General features: G+C 34.6%; 1 protein-coding gene across 1 annotated transcript in view; it reads right to left on the minus strand.

Annotated features, from left to right (window-relative positions):
* LOC106602096 (serine protease HTRA3-like) overlaps positions 1 to 17,010 on the minus strand; it is a 37,156-nt gene that overhangs the window by 10,225 nt on the left and 9,921 nt on the right. Inside the window, exons 2-3 of the mRNA XM_045716319.1 lie at positions 1,655 to 1,760; positions 776 to 998 (exon numbers count right to left, since the gene is read on the minus strand). Coding sequence (XP_045572275.1) covers positions 776 to 998; positions 1,655 to 1,760 — 329 coding nt within the window. The remainder of the gene's footprint in view (positions 1 to 775; positions 999 to 1,654; positions 1,761 to 17,010) is intronic.

Consider the following 17,010-nt stretch of genomic DNA (forward strand, 5'->3'; position numbering starts at 1 on the left):
TGTTGCTAGCGAGTTGACTGCTGTGGCTAACTAGTTGAATGCTGTGGCTAACTAATTGACTGCTGTGGCTAGCTAGTTGACTGCTGTGGCTAGCTAGTTGACAAATGTGGCTAACTAGTTGACTGCTGTGGCTAGCTAGTTGACTGCTGTGGCTAACTAGTTGACTGCTGTGGCTAACTAGTTGACTGCTGTAGCTAGCTAGTTGACTGCTGTGGCTAGCTAGTTGACTGCTGTGGCTAGCTTGTTGACTGCTGTGGCTAACTAGTTGACTGCTGTGGCTAACTAGTTGACTGTTGTGGCTAACTAGTTGACTGCTACTATGTCGTTACTATTACAACTAGCGTAGCCATGTCAGCAAATGACGGCTGTCTGAACACACACAAATCCCATTTGGTCATTTGTAACTTGCTGTTTGGACAGTCAGTATTCCAAAATGTATTTAAAAACCAAACTGTAGTGTGAAAGCTTAGAGCCATTGGGACACTGAGTTGTATGCATGTCAGCTGATTGTTGGCTTTGATGTTGGCGATATCAAGACTTCCTGTCTACTTCCTCCTTATCTCTCTCTCTCTCTCTCTCTCTCTGTCTCTCTCTCGCCTCTTCTCTGTCTGTCTCTCTGTCTCTCTGTCTCTCTCTCGCCGCTTCTCTGTCTGTCTCTCTCTCTGTCTCTCTGTCTGTCTCTCTGTCTCTCTGTATCCCTCTATCTCTCCCTCTCTCTATCTCTCCTCTCTACCTGGCCACCTAACCTGTTAAATGAAGGGTAAAGCTACCCTACCTGAGGGTTGACTTTGATGGTGGCGATATCCGACTTCCTGTCGACGTCCCGGACCGTGGCCTCATACGCTCCCCCATCATGGAGCTGCACGCGGAGCTGTGGTCGGCCCGTTACCGTGGCAGCAGCGGTTACCACGTGAGCGTTGGTTACGATGAGTCCAGAGGGGCTTATGATGAACCCAGAACCACTAGACAGAGGGACATGACGACCAAATAGAGGATGTCTGAGAGAGAGAGAGGAGAGGAGAGAGAGAGAGAGAGAGAGAGAGAGAGAGAGAGAGAGAGAGAGAGAGAGAGAGAGAGAGAGAGAGAGAGAGAGAGAGAGAGAGAGAGAGAGAGAGAGAGAGAGAGAAAGAGAAGAGGAGAGGAGAGGAGAGGAGAGGAGAGGAGAGGAGAGGAGAGGAGAGGAGAGGAGAGGAGAGGAGAGGAGAGGAGAGGAGAGGAGAGAGAGAGAGAGAGAGGCTGAATTTACATTTACATTCAGGATGTGTTCAATTCACACATCCACATTCTTATAAAAATAGGTGCTATCTAGAACATAAACGGTTATTCAGCTGTTCCCAAAGGATAACAGTTTGTGCGTGTCAGTGTGTTCCAGGCAGAACCCTTTTGGGTTCCATGTAAAACCCTTTCCACAGAGGGTTCTACCTGTAACCCAAATTTGTTCTACCTGGAACCAAAAAGGGTTCTACCTGGAACCAACAAAGGGTTCTCCTATGGGGACAGAACCCTTTCGGAACCATTTTTTCTAAGAGTGCACACACAGACACACACACACACACACACACACACACACACACACACACACACACACACACACACACACACACACACACACACACACACACACACACACACACACACACACACAGGCAGTGACCTGAGGAAGAGCTCTATGTGAACCACAGCAGGAGCCATCTTTTCCACCACGTCAGCTATGAAGTTGAACTTGTATCTGGGGCTGTTGGGATGGACAGGAGCAGGACCTATACTGGCAACAAGAAGCCATCATGTCAACACAGAAACACCACCTCTACCTCTGTACAATGTTGGAATTAGAATGTTTACAAATGGAACGCTGGAGTTAGATTTAGAATGGTGGGATCTGAATGGAGGAGGAGGAGGAGGAGGAGGAGGAGGAGAGAAGAGGAGGAACAGTAGGAGAGAAGAGGAGGAGGAGGAGAGAAGAGGAGAGAAGAGGAGAGAAGAGTAGGAGGAGGAGAGAAGAGGAAGAGGAGGAACAGTAGGAGAAAAGAGGAGGAGGAGGAGAGAAGAGGAGAGAAGAGGAGAGAAGAGTAGGAGGAGGAGAGAAGAGGAAGAGGAGGAACAGTAGGAGAAAAGAGGAGGAGGAGGAGAGAAGAGGAGGAGGAGGAACAGTAGGAGAGAAGAGGAGGAGGAGGAGAGAAGAGGAGGAACAGTAGGAGAGAAGAGGAGGAGGAGGAGAGAAGAGGAGAGAAGATGAGGAGGAGGAGGAGGAGAGAAGAGGAGGAGGAGGAGGAGAGAAGAGGAGGAGGAGGAACAGTAGGAGAGAAGAGGACGAGGAGGAGGAGGAGAGAAGAGGAGGAGGAGGAGGAACAGTAGCAGTGAAGAGGAGGATGAGGAACAGTAGGAGAGAAGAGGAGGAAGAAGAGGAGGAGGAGGAGGCGGAGGAGGAACAGTAGGAGAGAGGAGGAGGAGGAAGAGGAGGAGGAGAGAAGAGAAGGAGAAACAGTAGGAGAAAAGACGAGGTGAAGGAGCAGGAGGAGGAGGAGGAGGAGAAACAGTAGGAGAAGGAGGAGGAGTAGAGAGTGAATATTGTTGCTGTTATTGTTGTGCTAACTCTGCATACAAAGGAAAAGAGTGAAAGGTGATTCACTGCCATGGTATTTCTCTCCTAACAGAAACCACAGTAGAAGTGGTATTTCTCTCCTAACAGAAACCACAGTAGAAGTGCCTCAGCAGAACCGTTAGAACTCATTATTCATAGCCCTCTTCATTAGTACTGGACTTCTACATTCCATGGTGGAATATAGAACACAATATTACCACATGCTCAGATAAGTCATCACGAATTAGGTTTCTATAAAAGGCGATCTCATAAGCAAATAGCCTACAACTTCAGAAAACCAATGTTGAACATTCAAACTCAGCTCTGGTAATGACTGTAGGGTAATGTCTGGTAATGACTGTCCTTTAACTGTAGGCTAATCAAGTATAGCCTAAGGAACAACAGTACTGATTGAGGTAGACAGACACCATAGGACAAATAAATGACATGGGAAGATTGGGTTTTTATAGGGCAACAACAATAAGCCTAGTTTATTGGTTTAGTCCTTTAACTGTAGGCTAGTTTATTGTTATAGTCCTTTAACTGTAGGCTAGTTTATTGTTTATTGGTTTAGTCCTTTAACTGTAGGCTAGTTTATTGTTTATTGGTTTAGTCCTTTAACTGTAGGCTAGTTTATTGTTATAACCCTTTAACTGTAGGCTAGTTTATTGTTATAACCCTTTAACTGTAGGCTAGTTTATTGTTATAGTCCTTTAACTGTAGGCTAGTTTATTGTTATAGTCCTTTAACTGTAGGCTAGTTTATTGTTATAGTCCTTTAACTGTAGGCTAGTTTATTGTTATAGTCCTTTAACTGTAGGCTAGTTCATTGTTATAGTCCTTTAACTGTAGGCTAGTTTATTGTTATAGTCCTTTAACTGTAGGCTAGTTTATTGTTATAGTCCTTTAACTGTAGGCTAGTTTATTGTTATAGTTCTTTAACTGTAGGCTAGTTTATTGTTATAGTCCTTTAACTGTATGCTAGTTTATTGTTATAGTCCGTTAACTGTAGGCTAGTTTATTGTTATAGCCTTTAACTGTAGGCTAGTTTATTGTTATAGCCTTTAACTGTAGGCTAGTTCATTGTTATAGTCCTTTAACTGTAGGCTAGTTCATTGTTATAACCCTTTAACTGTAGGCTAGTTTATTGTTATAACCCTTTAACTGTAGGCTAGTTTATTGTTATAGTCCTTTAACTGTAAGCTAGTTTATTGTTATAGTCCTTTAACTGTAGGCTAGTTTATTGTTATAGTCCTTTAACTGTAGGCTAGTTCATTGGTTTAGTCCTTTAACTGTAGGCTAGTTTATTGTTATAGTCCTTTAACTGTAGGCTAGTTTATTGTTATAGCCCTTTAACTGTAGGCTAGTTTATTGTTATAGCCCTTTAACTGTAGGCTAGTTTATTGTTATAGTCCTTTAACTGTAGGCTAGTTTATTGTTATAGTCCTTTAACTGTAGGCTAGTTTATTGTTATAGTCCTTTAACTGTAGGCTAGTTTATTGTTATAACCCTTTAACTGTAGGCTAGTTTATTGTTATAGTCCTTTAACTGTAGGCTAGTTTATTGTTATAGTCCTTTAACTGTAGGCAAGTTTATTGTTATAGTCCTTTAACTGTAAGCTAGTTTATTGTTATAGTCCTTTAACTGTAGGCTAGTTTATTGTTATAGTCCTTTAACTGTAGGCTAGTTTATTGTTATAGCCTTTAACTGTAAGCTAGTTTATTGTTATAGCCCTTTAACTGTAGGCTAGTTTATTGTTATAACCCTTTAACTGTAGGCTAGTTTATTGTTATAGTCCTTTAACTGTAGGCTAGTTCATTGTTATAGTCCTTTAACTGTAGGCTAGTTTATTGTTATAGTCCTTTAACTGTAGGCTAGTTTATTGTTATAGTCCTTTAACTGTAGGCTAGTTCATTGTTATAGTCCTTTAACTGTAGGCTAGTTCATTGTTATAACCCTTTAACTGTAGGCTAGTTCATTGGTTTAGTCCTTTAACTGTAGGCTAGTTTATTGTTATAGTCCTTTAACTGTAGGCTAGTTCATTGTTATAGTCCTTTAACTGTAGGCTAGTTTATTGTTATAGTCCTTTAACTGTAGGCTAGTTTATTGTTATAACCCTTTAACTGTAGGCTAGTTTATTGTTATAGTCCTTTAACTGTAGGCTAGTTCATTGTTATAGTCCTTTAACTGTAGGCAAGTTTAAAGTTATAGCAATATAACTGTAGGCTAATTCATTGATATAGTCCTTTAACTGTAGGCTAGTTTATTGTTATAATCCATTAACTGAAAGCTAGTTTATTGTTATAGTACTTTAACTGTAGGCTAGTTTATTGTTATAACCCTTTAACTGTAGGCTAGTTTATTGTTATAGCCTTTTAACTGTAAGCTAGTTTATTGTTATAGTCCTTTAACTGTATGCTAGTTTATTGTTATAGTCCTTTAACTGTAAGCTAGTTTATTGTTATAGTCCTTTAACTGTAGGCTAGTTTATTGTTATAGTCCTTTAACTGTAGGCTAGTTTATTGTTATAGTCCTTTAACTGTAGGCTAGTTTATTGTTATAGTCCTTTAACTGTAGGCTAGTTTATTGTTATAGTCCTTTAACTGTAGGCTAGTTTATTGTTATAGTCCTTTAACTGTAAGCTAGTTTATTGTTATAGTCCTTTAACTGTAGGCTAGTTTATTGTTATAGTCCTTTAACTGTAGGCTAGTTTATTGTTATAGTCCTTTCACTGTAGGCTAGTTTATTGTTATAGTCCTTTAACTGTATGCTAGTTTATTGTTATAGTCCTTTAACTGTAGGCTAGTTCATTGTTATAGTCCTTTAACTGTAGGCTAGTTTATTGTTATAGTCCTTTAACTGTAGGCTAGTTTATTGTTATAGCCCTTTAACTGTAGGCTAGTTTATTGTTATAGTCCTTTAACTGTAGGCTAGTTTATTGTTATAGTCCTTTAACTGTAGGCTAGTTTATTGTTATAACCCTTTAACTGTAGGCTAGTTTATTGTTATAGTCCTTTAACTGTAGGCTAGTTTATTGTTATAGTCCTTTAACTGTAGGCTAGTTTATTGTTATAGTTCTTTAACTGTAGGCTAGTTCATTGTTATAGTCCTTTAACTGTAGGCTAGTTTATTGTTATAGCCCTTTAACTGTAGGCTAGTTTATTGTTATAGTCCTTTAACTGTAGGCTAGTTCATTGTTATAGTCCTTTAACTGTAGGCTAGTTTATTGTTATAACCCTTTAACTGTAGGCTAGTTTATTGTTATAGTCCTTTAACTGTAGGCTAGTTCATTGTTATAGTCCTTTAACTGTAGGCTAGTTTATTGTTATAACCCTTTAACTGTAGGCTAGTTTATTGTTATAGTCCTTTAACTGTAGGCTAGTTTATTGTTATAGTCCTTTAACTGTAGGCTAGTTTATTGTTATAGTCCTTTAACTGTAGACTAGTTTATTGGTTTAGTCCTTTAACTGTAGGCTAGTTTATTGTTATAGCCCTTTAACTGTAGGCTAGTTTATTGTTATAGTCCTTTAACTGTAGGCTAGTTTATTGTTATAGTCCTTTAACTGTAGGCTAGTTTATTGTTATAGCCCTTTAACTGTATGCTAGTTTATTGTTATAGTCCTTTAACTGTAGGCTAGTTTATTGTTATAGTCCTTTAACTGTAGGCTAGTTTATTGTTATAGTCCTTTAACTGTAGGCTAGTTTATTGTTATAGTCCTTTAACTGTAGGCTAGTTTATTGTTATAGTCCTTTAACTGTAGGCTAGTTTATTGTTATAGTCCTTTAACTGTAGGCTAGTTTATTGTTATCGCCCTTTAACTGTAAGCTAGTTTATTGTTATAGTCCTTTAACTGTAGGCTAGTTTATTGTTATAGTCCTTTAACTGTAGGCTAGTTTATTGTTATAGTCCTTTAACTGTAGGCTAGTTTATTGTTATAGTCCTTTAACTGTAGGCTAGTTTATTGTTATAGTCCTTTAACTGTAGGCTAGTTTATTGTTATAGTCCTTTAACTGTAGGCTAGTTTATTGTTATAGTCCTTTAACTATAGGCTAGTTTATTGTTATAGTCCTTTAACTGTAGGCTAGTTTATTGTTATAGTCCTTTAACTGTAGGCTAGTTTATTGTTATAGTCCTTTAACTGTAGGCTAGTTTATTGTTATAGTCCTTTAACTATAGGCTAGTTTATTGTTATAGTCCTTTAACTGTAGGCTAGTTTATTGTTATAGTCCTTTAACTGTAAGCTAGTTTATTGTTATAGTCCTTTAACTATAGGCTAGTTTATTGTTATAGTCCTTTAACTGTAGGCTAGTTTATTGTTATAGTCCTTTAACTGTAGGCTAGTTTATTGTTATAGTCCTTTAACTGTAGGCTAGTTTATTGTTATAGTCCTTTAACTGTAGGCTAGTTTATTGTTATAGTCCTTTAACTGTAAGCTAGTTTATTGTTATAGTCCTTTAACTGTAGGCTAGTTTATTGTTATAGTCCTTTAACTGTAGGCTAGTTTATTGTTATAGTCCTTTAACTGTAGGCTAGTTTATTGTTATAGTTCTTTAACTGTAGGCTAGTTTATTGTTATAGCCCTTTAACTGTAGGCTAGTTTATTGTTATAGTCCTTTAACTGTAGGCTAGTTTATTGTTATAACCCTTTAACTGTAGGCTAGTTCATTGTTATAGTCCTTTAACTGTAGGCTAGTTTATTGTTATAGCCCTTTAACTGTAGGCTAGTTTATTGTTATAGTCCTTTCACTGTAGGCTAGTTTATTGTTATAGTCCTTTAACTGTAGGCTAGTTTATTGTTATAGTCCTTTAACTGTAGGCTAGTTCATTGTTATAGTCCTTTAACTGTAGGCTAGTTTATTGTTATAGTCCTTTAACTGTAGGCTAGTTCATTGTTATAGTCCTTTAACTGTAGGCTAGTTTATTGTTATAGTCCTTTAACTGTAGGCTAGTTTATTGTTATAGTCCTTTAACTGTAGGCTAGTTCATTGTTATAGTCCTTTAACTGTAGGCTAGTTTATTGTTATAGCCCTTTAACTGTAGGCTAGTTTATTGTTATAGTCCTTTAACTGTAGGCTAGTTTATTGTTATAGCCCTTTAACTGTAGGCTAGTTTATTGTTATAGCCCTTTAACTGTAGGCTAGTTTATTGTTATAGTCCTTTAACTGTAGGCTAGTTTATTGTTATAGCCCTTTAACTGTAGGCTAGTTTATTGTTATAGTCCTTTAACTGTAGGCTAGTTTATTGTTATAGTCCTTTAACTGTAGGCTAGTTCATTGGTTTAGTCCTTTAACTGTAGGCTAGTTTATTGTTATAGTCCTTTAACTGTAGGCTAGTTTATTGTTATAGTCCTTTAACTGTAGGCTAGTTTATTGTTATAGTCCTTTAACTGTATGCTAGTTTATTGTTATAGTCCTTTAACTGTAGGCTAGTTTATTGTTATAGTCCTTTAACTGTAGGCTAGTTTATTGTTATAGTCCTTTAACTGTAGGCTAGTTCATTGTTATAGTCCTTTAACTGTATGCTAGTTTATTGTTATAGTCCTTTAACTGTATGCTAGTTTATTGTTATAGTCCTTTAACTGTAGGCTAGTTCATTGTTATAGTCCTTTAACTGTAGGCTAGTTTATTGTTATAGTCCTTTAACTGTAGGCTAGTTTATTGTTATAGTCCTTTAACTGTAGGCTAGTTTATTGTTATAGCCCTTTAACTGTAGGCTAGTTTATTGTTATAGTCCTTTAACTATAGGCTAGTTTATTGTTATAGTCCTTTAACTGTAGGCTAGTTTATTGTTATAGTCCTTTAACTGTAAGCTAGTTTATTGTTATAGTCCTTTAACTATAGGCTAGTTTATTGTTATAGTCCTTTAACTGTAGGCTAGTTTATTGTTATAGTCCTTTAACTGTAGGCTAGTTTATTGTTATAACCCTTTAACTGTAGGCTAGTTTATTGTTATAGCCTTTAACTGTAAGCTAGTTTATTGTTATAGCCCTTTAACTGTAGGCTAGTTTATTGTTATAGTCCTTTAACTGTAGGCTAGTTTATTGTTATAGTCCTTTAACTGTAGGCTAGTTTATTGTTATAGTCCTTTAACTGTAAGCTAGTTTATTGTTATAGTCCTTTAACTGTAGGCTAGTTTATTGTTATAGTCCTTTAACTGTAGGCTAGTTTATTGTTATAGTCCTTTAACTGTAGGCTAGTTTATTGTTATAGTTCTTTAACTGTAGGCTAGTTTATTGTTATAGCCCTTTAACTGTAGGCTAGTTTATTGTTATAGTCCTTTAACTGTAGGCTAGTTTATTGTTATAACCCTTTAACTGTAGGCTAGTTCATTGTTATAGTCCTTTAACTGTAGGCTAGTTTATTGTTATAGCCCTTTAACTGTAGGCTAGTTTATTGTTATAGTCCTTTCACTGTAGGCTAGTTTATTGTTATAGTCCTTTAACTGTAGGCTAGTTTATTGTTATAGTCCTTTAACTGTAGGCTAGTTCATTGTTATAGTCCTTTAACTGTAGGCTAGTTTATTGTTATAGTCCTTTAACTGTAGTCTAGTTCATTGTTATAGTCCTTTAACTGTAGGCTAGTTTATTGTTATAGTCCTTTAACTGTAGGCTAGTTTATTGTTATAGTCCTTTAACTGTAGGCTAGTTCATTGTTATAGTCCTTTAACTGTAGGCTAGTTTATTGTTATAGCCCTTTAACTGTAGGCTAGTTTATTGTTATAGTCCTTTAACTGTAGGCTAGTTTATTGTTATAGCCCTTTAACTGTAGGCTAGTTTATTGTTATAGCCCTTTAACTGTAGGCTAGTTTATTGTTATAGTCCTTTAACTGTAGGCTAGTTTATTGTTATAGTCCTTTAACTGTAGGCTAGTTTATTGTTATAGTCCTTTAACTGTAGGCTAGTTTATTGTTATAGTCCTTTAACTGTAGGCTAGTTCATTGGTTTAGTCCTTTAACTGTAGGCTAGTTTATTGTTATAGTCCTTTAACTGTAAGCTAGTTTATTGTTATAGTCCTTTAACTGTAGGCTAGTTTATTGTTATAGTCCTTTAACTGTATGCTAGTTTATTGTTATAGTCCTTTAACTGTAGGCTAGTTTATTGTTATAGTCCTTTAACTGTAGGCTAGTTTATTGTTATAGTCCTTTAACTGTAGGCTAGTTCATTGTTATAGTCCTTTAACTGTATGCTAGTTTATTGTTATAGTCCTTTAACTGTATGCTAGTTTATTGTTATAGTCCTTTAACTGTAGGCTAGTTTATTGTTATAGCCCTTTAACTGTAGGCTAGTTTATTGTTATAGTCCTTTAACTGTAGGCTAGTTCATTGTTATAGTCCTTTAACTGTAGGCTAGTTCATTGTTATAACCCTTTAACTGTAGGCTAGTTTATTGGTTTAGTCCTTTAACTGTAGGCTAGTTTATTGTTATAGTCCTTTAACTGTAGGCTAGTTTATTGTTATAGTCCTTTAACTGTAGGCTAGTTTATTGTTATAGTCCTTTAACTGTAGTCTAGTTCATTGTTATAGTCCTTTAACTGTAGGCTAGTTTATTGTTATAGTCCTTTAACTGTAGGCTAGTTTATTGTTATAGTCCTTTAACTGTAGGCTAGTTCATTGTTATAGTCCTTTAACTGTAGGCTAGTTTATTGTTATAGCCCTTTAACTGTAGGCTAGTTTATTGTTATAGTCCTTTAACTGTAGGCTAGTTTATTGTTATAGCCCTTTAACTGTAGGCTAGTTTATTGTTATAGCCCCTTTAACTGTAGGCTAGTTTATTGTTATAGTCCTTTAACTGTAGGCTAGTTTATTGTTATAGTCCTTTAACTGTAGGCTAGTTTATTGTTATAGTCCTTTAACTGTAGGCTAGTTTATTGTTATAGTCCTTTAACTGTAGGCTAGTTCATTGGTTTAGTCCTTTAACTGTAGGCTAGTTTATTGTTATAGTCCTTTAACTGTAAGCTAGTTTATTGTTATAGTCCTTTAACTGTAGGCTAGTTTATTGTTATAGTCCTTTAACTGTATGCTAGTTTATTGTTATAGTCCTTTAACTGTAGGCTAGTTTATTGTTATAGTCCTTTAACTGTAGGCTAGTTTATTGTTATAGTCCTTTAACTGTAGGCTAGTTCATTGTTATAGTCCTTTAACTGTATGCTAGTTTATTGTTATAGTCCTTTAACTGTATGCTAGTTTATTGTTATAGTCCTTTAACTGTAGGCTAGTTTATTGTTATAGCCCTTTAACTGTAGGCTAGTTTATTGTTATAGTCCTTTAACTGTAGGCTAGTTCATTGTTATAGTCCTTTAACTGTAGGCTAGTTCATTGTTATAACCCTTTAACTGTAGGCTAGTTTATTGGTTTAGTCCTTTAACTGTAGGCTAGTTTATTGTTATAGTCCTTTAACTGTAGGCTAGTTTATTGTTATAGTCCTTTAACTGTAGGCTAGTTTATTGTTATAGTCCTTTAACTGTAGGCTAGTTTATTGTTATAGTCCTTTAACTGTAGGCTAGTTTATTGTTATAGTCCTTTAACTGTAGGCTAGTTTATTGTTATAGTCCTTTAACTGTAGGCTAGTTTATTGTTATAGTCCTTTAACTATAGGCTAGTTTATTGTTATAGTCCTTTAACTGTAGGCTAGTTTATTGTTATAGTCCTTTAACTGTAGGCTAGTTTATTGTTATAGTCCTTTAACTGTAGGCTAGTTTATTGTTATAGTCCTTTAACTATAGGCTAGTTTATTGTTATAGTCCTTTAACTGTAGGCTAGTTTATTGTTATAGTCCTTTAACTGTAAGCTAGTTTATTGTTATAGTCCTTTAACTATAGGCTAGTTTATTGTTATAGTCCTTTAACTGTAGGCTAGTTTATTGTTATAGTCCTTTAACTGTAGGCTAGTTTATTGTTATAGTCCTTTAACTGTAGGCTAGTTTATTGTTATAGTCCTTTAACTGTAGGCTAGTTTATTGTTATAGTCCTTTAACTGTAAGCTAGTTTATTGTTATAGTCCTTTAACTGTAGGCTAGTTTATTGTTATAGTCCTTTAACTGTAGGCTAGTTTATTGTTATAGTCCTTTAACTGTAGGCTAGTTTATTGTTATAGTTCTTTAACTGTAGGCTAGTTTATTGTTATAGCCCTTTAACTGTAGGCTAGTTTATTGTTATAGTCCTTTAACTGTAGGCTAGTTTATTGTTATAACCCTTTAACTGTAGGCTAGTTCATTGTTATAGTCCTTTAACTGTAGGCTAGTTTATTGTTATAGCCCTTTAACTGTAGGCTAGTTTATTGTTATAGTCCTTTCACTGTAGGCTAGTTTATTGTTATAGTCCTTTAACTGTAGGCTAGTTTATTGTTATAGTCCTTTAACTGTAGGCTAGTTCATTGTTATAGTCCTTTAACTGTAGGCTAGTTTATTGTTATAGTCCTTTAACTGTAGGCTAGTTCATTGTTATAGTCCTTTAACTGTAGGCTAGTTTATTGTTATAGTCCTTTAACTGTAGGCTAGTTTATTGTTATAGTCCTTTAACTGTAGGCTAGTTCATTGTTATAGTCCTTTAACTGTAGGCTAGTTTATTGTTATAGCCCTTTAACTGTAGGCTAGTTTATTGTTATAGTCCTTTAACTGTAGGCTAGTTTATTGTTATAGCCCTTTAACTGTAGGCTAGTTTATTGTTATAGCCCTTTAACTGTAGGCTAGTTTATTGTTATAGTCCTTTAACTGTAGGCTAGTTTATTGTTATAGTCCTTTAACTGTAGGCTAGTTTATTGTTATAGTCCTTTAACTGTAGGCTAGTTTATTGTTATAGTCCTTTAACTGTAGGCTAGTTCATTGGTTTAGTCCTTTAACTGTAGGCTAGTTTATTGTTATAGTCCTTTAACTGTAGGCTAGTTTATTGTTATAGTCCTTTAACTGTAGGCTAGTTTATTGTTATAGTCCTTTAACTGTATGCTAGTTTATTGTTATAGTCCTTTAACTGTAGGCTAGTTTATTGTTATAGTCCTTTAACTGTAGGCTAGTTTATTGTTATAGTCCTTTAACTGTAGGCTAGTTCATTGTTATAGTCCTTTAACTGTATGCTAGTTTATTGTTATAGTCCTTTAACTGTATGCTAGTTTATTGTTATAGTCCTTTAACTGTAGGCTAGTTCATTGTTATAGTCCTCTAACTGTAGGCTAGTTTATTGTTATAGTCCTTTAACTGTAGGCTAGTTTATTGTTATAGTCCTTTAACTGTAGGCTAGTTTATTGTTATAGCCCTTTAACTGTAGGCTAGTTTATTGTTATAGTCCTTTAACTATAGGCTAGTTTATTGTTATAGTCCTTTAACTGTAGGCTAGTTTATTGTTATAGTCCTTTAACTGTAAGCTAGTTTATTGTTATAGTCCTTTAACTATAGGCTAGTTTATTGTTATAGTCCTTTAACTGTAGGCTAGTTTATTGTTATAGTCCTTTAACTGTAGGCTAGTTTATTGTTATAGTCCTTTAACTGTAGGCTAGTTTATTGTTATAGTCCTTTAACTGTAGGCTAGTTTATTGTTATAGTCCTTTAACTGTAAGCTAGTTTATTGTTATAGTCCTTTAACTGTAGGCTAGTTTATTGTTATAGTCCTTTAACTGTAGGCTAGTTTATTGTTATAGTCCTTTAACTGTAGGCTAGTTTATTGTTATAGTTCTTTAACTGTAGGCTAGTTTATTGTTATAGCCCTTTAACTGTAGGCTAGTTTATTGTTATAGTCCTTTAACTGTAGGCTAGTTTATTGTTATAACCCTTTAACTGTAGGCTAGTTCATTGTTATAGTCCTTTAACTGTAGGCTAGTTTATTGTTATAGCCCTTTATCTGTAGGCTAGTTTATTGTTATAGTCCTTTCACTGTAGGCTAGTTTATTGTTATAGTCCTTTAACTGTAGGCTAGTTTATTGTTATAGTCCTTTAACTGTAGGCTAGTTCATTGTTATAGTCCTTTAACTGTAGGCTAGTTTATTGTTATAGTCCTTTAACTGTAGTCTAGTTCATTGTTATAGTCCTTTAACTGTAGGCTAGTTTATTGTTATAGTCCTTTAACTGTAGGCTAGTTTATTTTTATAGTCCTTTAACTGTAGGCTAGTTCATTGTTATAGTCCTTTAACTGTAGGCTAGTTTATTGTTATAGCCCTTTAACTGTAGGCTAGTTTATTGTTATAGTCCTTTAACTGTAGGCTAGTTTATTGTTATAGCCCTTTAACTGTAGGCTAGTTTATTGTTATAGCCCTTTAACTGTAGGCTAGTTTATTGTTATAGTCCTTTAACTGTAGGCTAGTTTATTGTTATAGTCCTTTAACTGTAGGCTAGTTTATTGTTATAGTCCTTTAACTGTAGGCTAGTTTATTGTTATAGTCCTTTAACTGTAGGCTAGTTCATTGGTTTAGTCCTTTAACTGTAGGCTAGTTTATTGTTATAGTCCTTTAACTGTAGGCTAGTTTATTGTTATAGTCCTTTAACTGTAGGCTAGTTTATTGTTATAGTCCTTTAACTGTATGCTAGTTTATTGTTATAGTCCTTTAACTGTAGGCTAGTTTATTGTTATAGTCCTTTAACTGTAGGCTAGTTTATTGTTATAGTCCTTTAACTGTAGGCTAGTTCATTGTTATAGTCCTTTAACTGTATGCTAGTTTATTGTTATAGTCCTTTAACTGTATGCTAGTTTATTGTTATAGTCCTTTAACTGTAGGCTAGTTCATTGTTATAGTCCTTTAACTGTAGGCTAGTTTATTGTTATAGTCCTTTAACTGTAGGCTAGTTTATTGTTATAGTCCTTTAACTGTAGGCTAGTTTATTGTTATAGCCCTTTAACTGTAGGCTAGTTTATTGTTATAGTCCTTTAACTGTAGGCTAGTTCATTGTTATAGTCCTTTAACTGTAGGCTAGTTCATTGTTATAACCCTTTAACTGTAGGCTAGTTTATTGGTTTAGTCCTTTAACTGTAGGCTAGTTTATTGTTATAGTCCTTTAACTGTAGGCTAGTTTATTGTTATAGTCCTTTAACTGTAGGCTAGTTTATTGTTATAGTCCTTTAACTGTATGCTAGTTTATTGTTATAGTCCTTTAACTGTATGCTAGTTTATTGTTATAGTCCTTTAACTGTAGGCTAGTTTATTGTTATAGTCCTTTAACTGTAGGCTAGTTTATTGTTATAGTCCTTTAACTGTAGGCTAGTTCATTGTTATAGTCCTTTAACTGTATGCTAGTTTATTGTTATAGTCCTTTAACTGTATGCTAGTTTATTGTTATAGTCCTTTAACTGTAGGCTAGTTCATTGTTATAGTCCTTTAACTGTAGGCTAGTTTATTGTTATAGTCCTTTAACTGTAGGCTAGTTTATTGTTATAGTCCTTTAACTGTAGGCTAGTTTATTGTTATAGCCCTTTAACTGTAGGCTAGTTTATTGTTATAGTCCTTTAACTATAGGCTAGTTTATTGTTATAGTCCTTTAACTGTAGGCTAGTTTATTGTTATAGTCCTTTAACTGTAAGCTAGTTTATTGTTATAGTCCTTTAACTATAGGCTAGTTTATTGTTATAGTCCTTTAACTGTAGGCTAGTTTATTGTTATAGTCCTTTAACTGTAGGCTAGTTTATTGTTATAACCCTTTAACTGTAGGCTAGTTTATTGTTATAGCCTTTAACTGTAAGCTAGTTTATTGTTATAGCCCTTTAACTGTAGGCTAGTTTATTGTTATAGTCCTTTAACTGTAGGCTAGTTTATTGTTATAGTCCTTTAACTGTAGGCTAGTTTATTGTTATAGTCCTTTAACTGTAAGCTAGTTTATTGTTATAGTCCTTTAACTGTAGGCTAGTTTATTGTTATAGTCCTTTAACTGTAGGCTAGTTTATTGTTATAGTCCTTTAACTGTAGGCTAGTTTATTGTTATAGTTCTTTAACTGTAGGCTAGTTTATTGTTATAGCCCTTTAACTGTAGGCTAGTTTATTGTTATAGTCCTTTAACTGTAGGCTAGTTTATTGTTATAACCCTTTAACTGTAGGCTAGTTCATTGTTATAGTCCTTTAACTGTAGGCTAGTTTATTGTTATAGCCCTTTAACTGTAGGCTAGTTTATTGTTATAGTCCTTTCACTGTAGGCTAGTTTATTGTTATAGTCCTTTAACTGTAGGCTAGTTTATTGTTATAGTCCTTTAACTGTAGGCTAGTTCATTGTTATAGTCCTTTAACTGTAGGCTAGTTTATTGTTATAGTCCTTTAACTGTAGTCTAGTTCATTGTTATAGTCCTTTAACTGTAGGCTAGTTTATTGTTATAGTCCTTTAACTGTAGGCTAGTTTATTGTTATAGTCCTTTAACTGTAGGCTAGTTCATTGTTATAGTCCTTTAACTGTAGGCTAGTTTATTGTTATAGCCCTTTAACTGTAGGCTAGTTTATTGTTATAGTCCTTTAACTGTAGGCTAGTTTATTGTTATAGCCCTTTAACTGTAGGCTAGTTTATTGTTATAGCCCTTTAACTGTAGGCTAGTTTATTGTTATAGTCCTTTAACTGTAGGCTAGTTTATTGTTATAGTCCTTTAACTGTAGGCTAGTTTATTGTTATAGTCCTTTAACTGTAGGCTAGTTTATTGTTATAGTCCTTTAACTGTAGGCTAGTTCATTGGTTTAGTCCTTTAACTGTAGGCTAGTTTATTGTTATAGTCCTTTAACTGTAAGCTAGTTTATTGTTATAGTCCTTTAACTGTAGGCTAGTTTATTGTTATAGTCCTTTAACTGTATGCTAGTTTATTGTTATAGTCCTTTAACTGTAGGCTAGTTTATTGTTATAGTCCTTTAACTGTAGGCTAGTTTATTGTTATAGTCCTTTAACTGTAGGCTAGTTCATTGTTATAGTCCTTTAACTGTATGCTAGTTTATTGTTATAGTCCTTTAACTGTATGCTAGTTTATTGTTATAGTCCTTTAACTGTAGGCTAGTTTATTGTTATAGCCCTTTAACTGTAGGCTAGTTTATTGTTATAGTCCTTTAACTGTAGGCTAGTTCATTGTTATAGTCCTTTAACTGTAGGCTAGTTCATTGTTATAACCCTTTAACTGTAGGCTAGTTTATTGTTATAGTTCTTTAACTGTAGGCTAGTTTATTGTTATAGCCCTTTAACTGTAGGCTAGTTTATTGTTATAGTCCTTTAACTGTAGGCTAGTTTATTGTTATAACCCTTTAACTGTAGGCTAGTTCATTGTTATAGTCCTTTAACTGTAGGCTAGTTTATTGTTATAGCCCTTTATCTGTAGGCTAGTTTATTGTTATAGTCCTTTCACTGTAGGCTAGTTTATTGTTATAGTCCTTTAACTGTAGGCTAGTTTATTGTTATAGTCCTTTAACTGTAGGCTAGTTCATTGTTATAGTCCTTTAACTGTAGGCTAGTTTATTGTTATAGTCCTTTAACTGTAGTCTAGTTCATTGTT

This window comes from Salmo salar, chromosome ssa04, assembly GCF_905237065.1.
Source record: "Salmo salar chromosome ssa04, Ssal_v3.1, whole genome shotgun sequence".
NCBI lineage: Eukaryota > Metazoa > Chordata > Actinopteri > Salmoniformes > Salmonidae > Salmo > Salmo salar.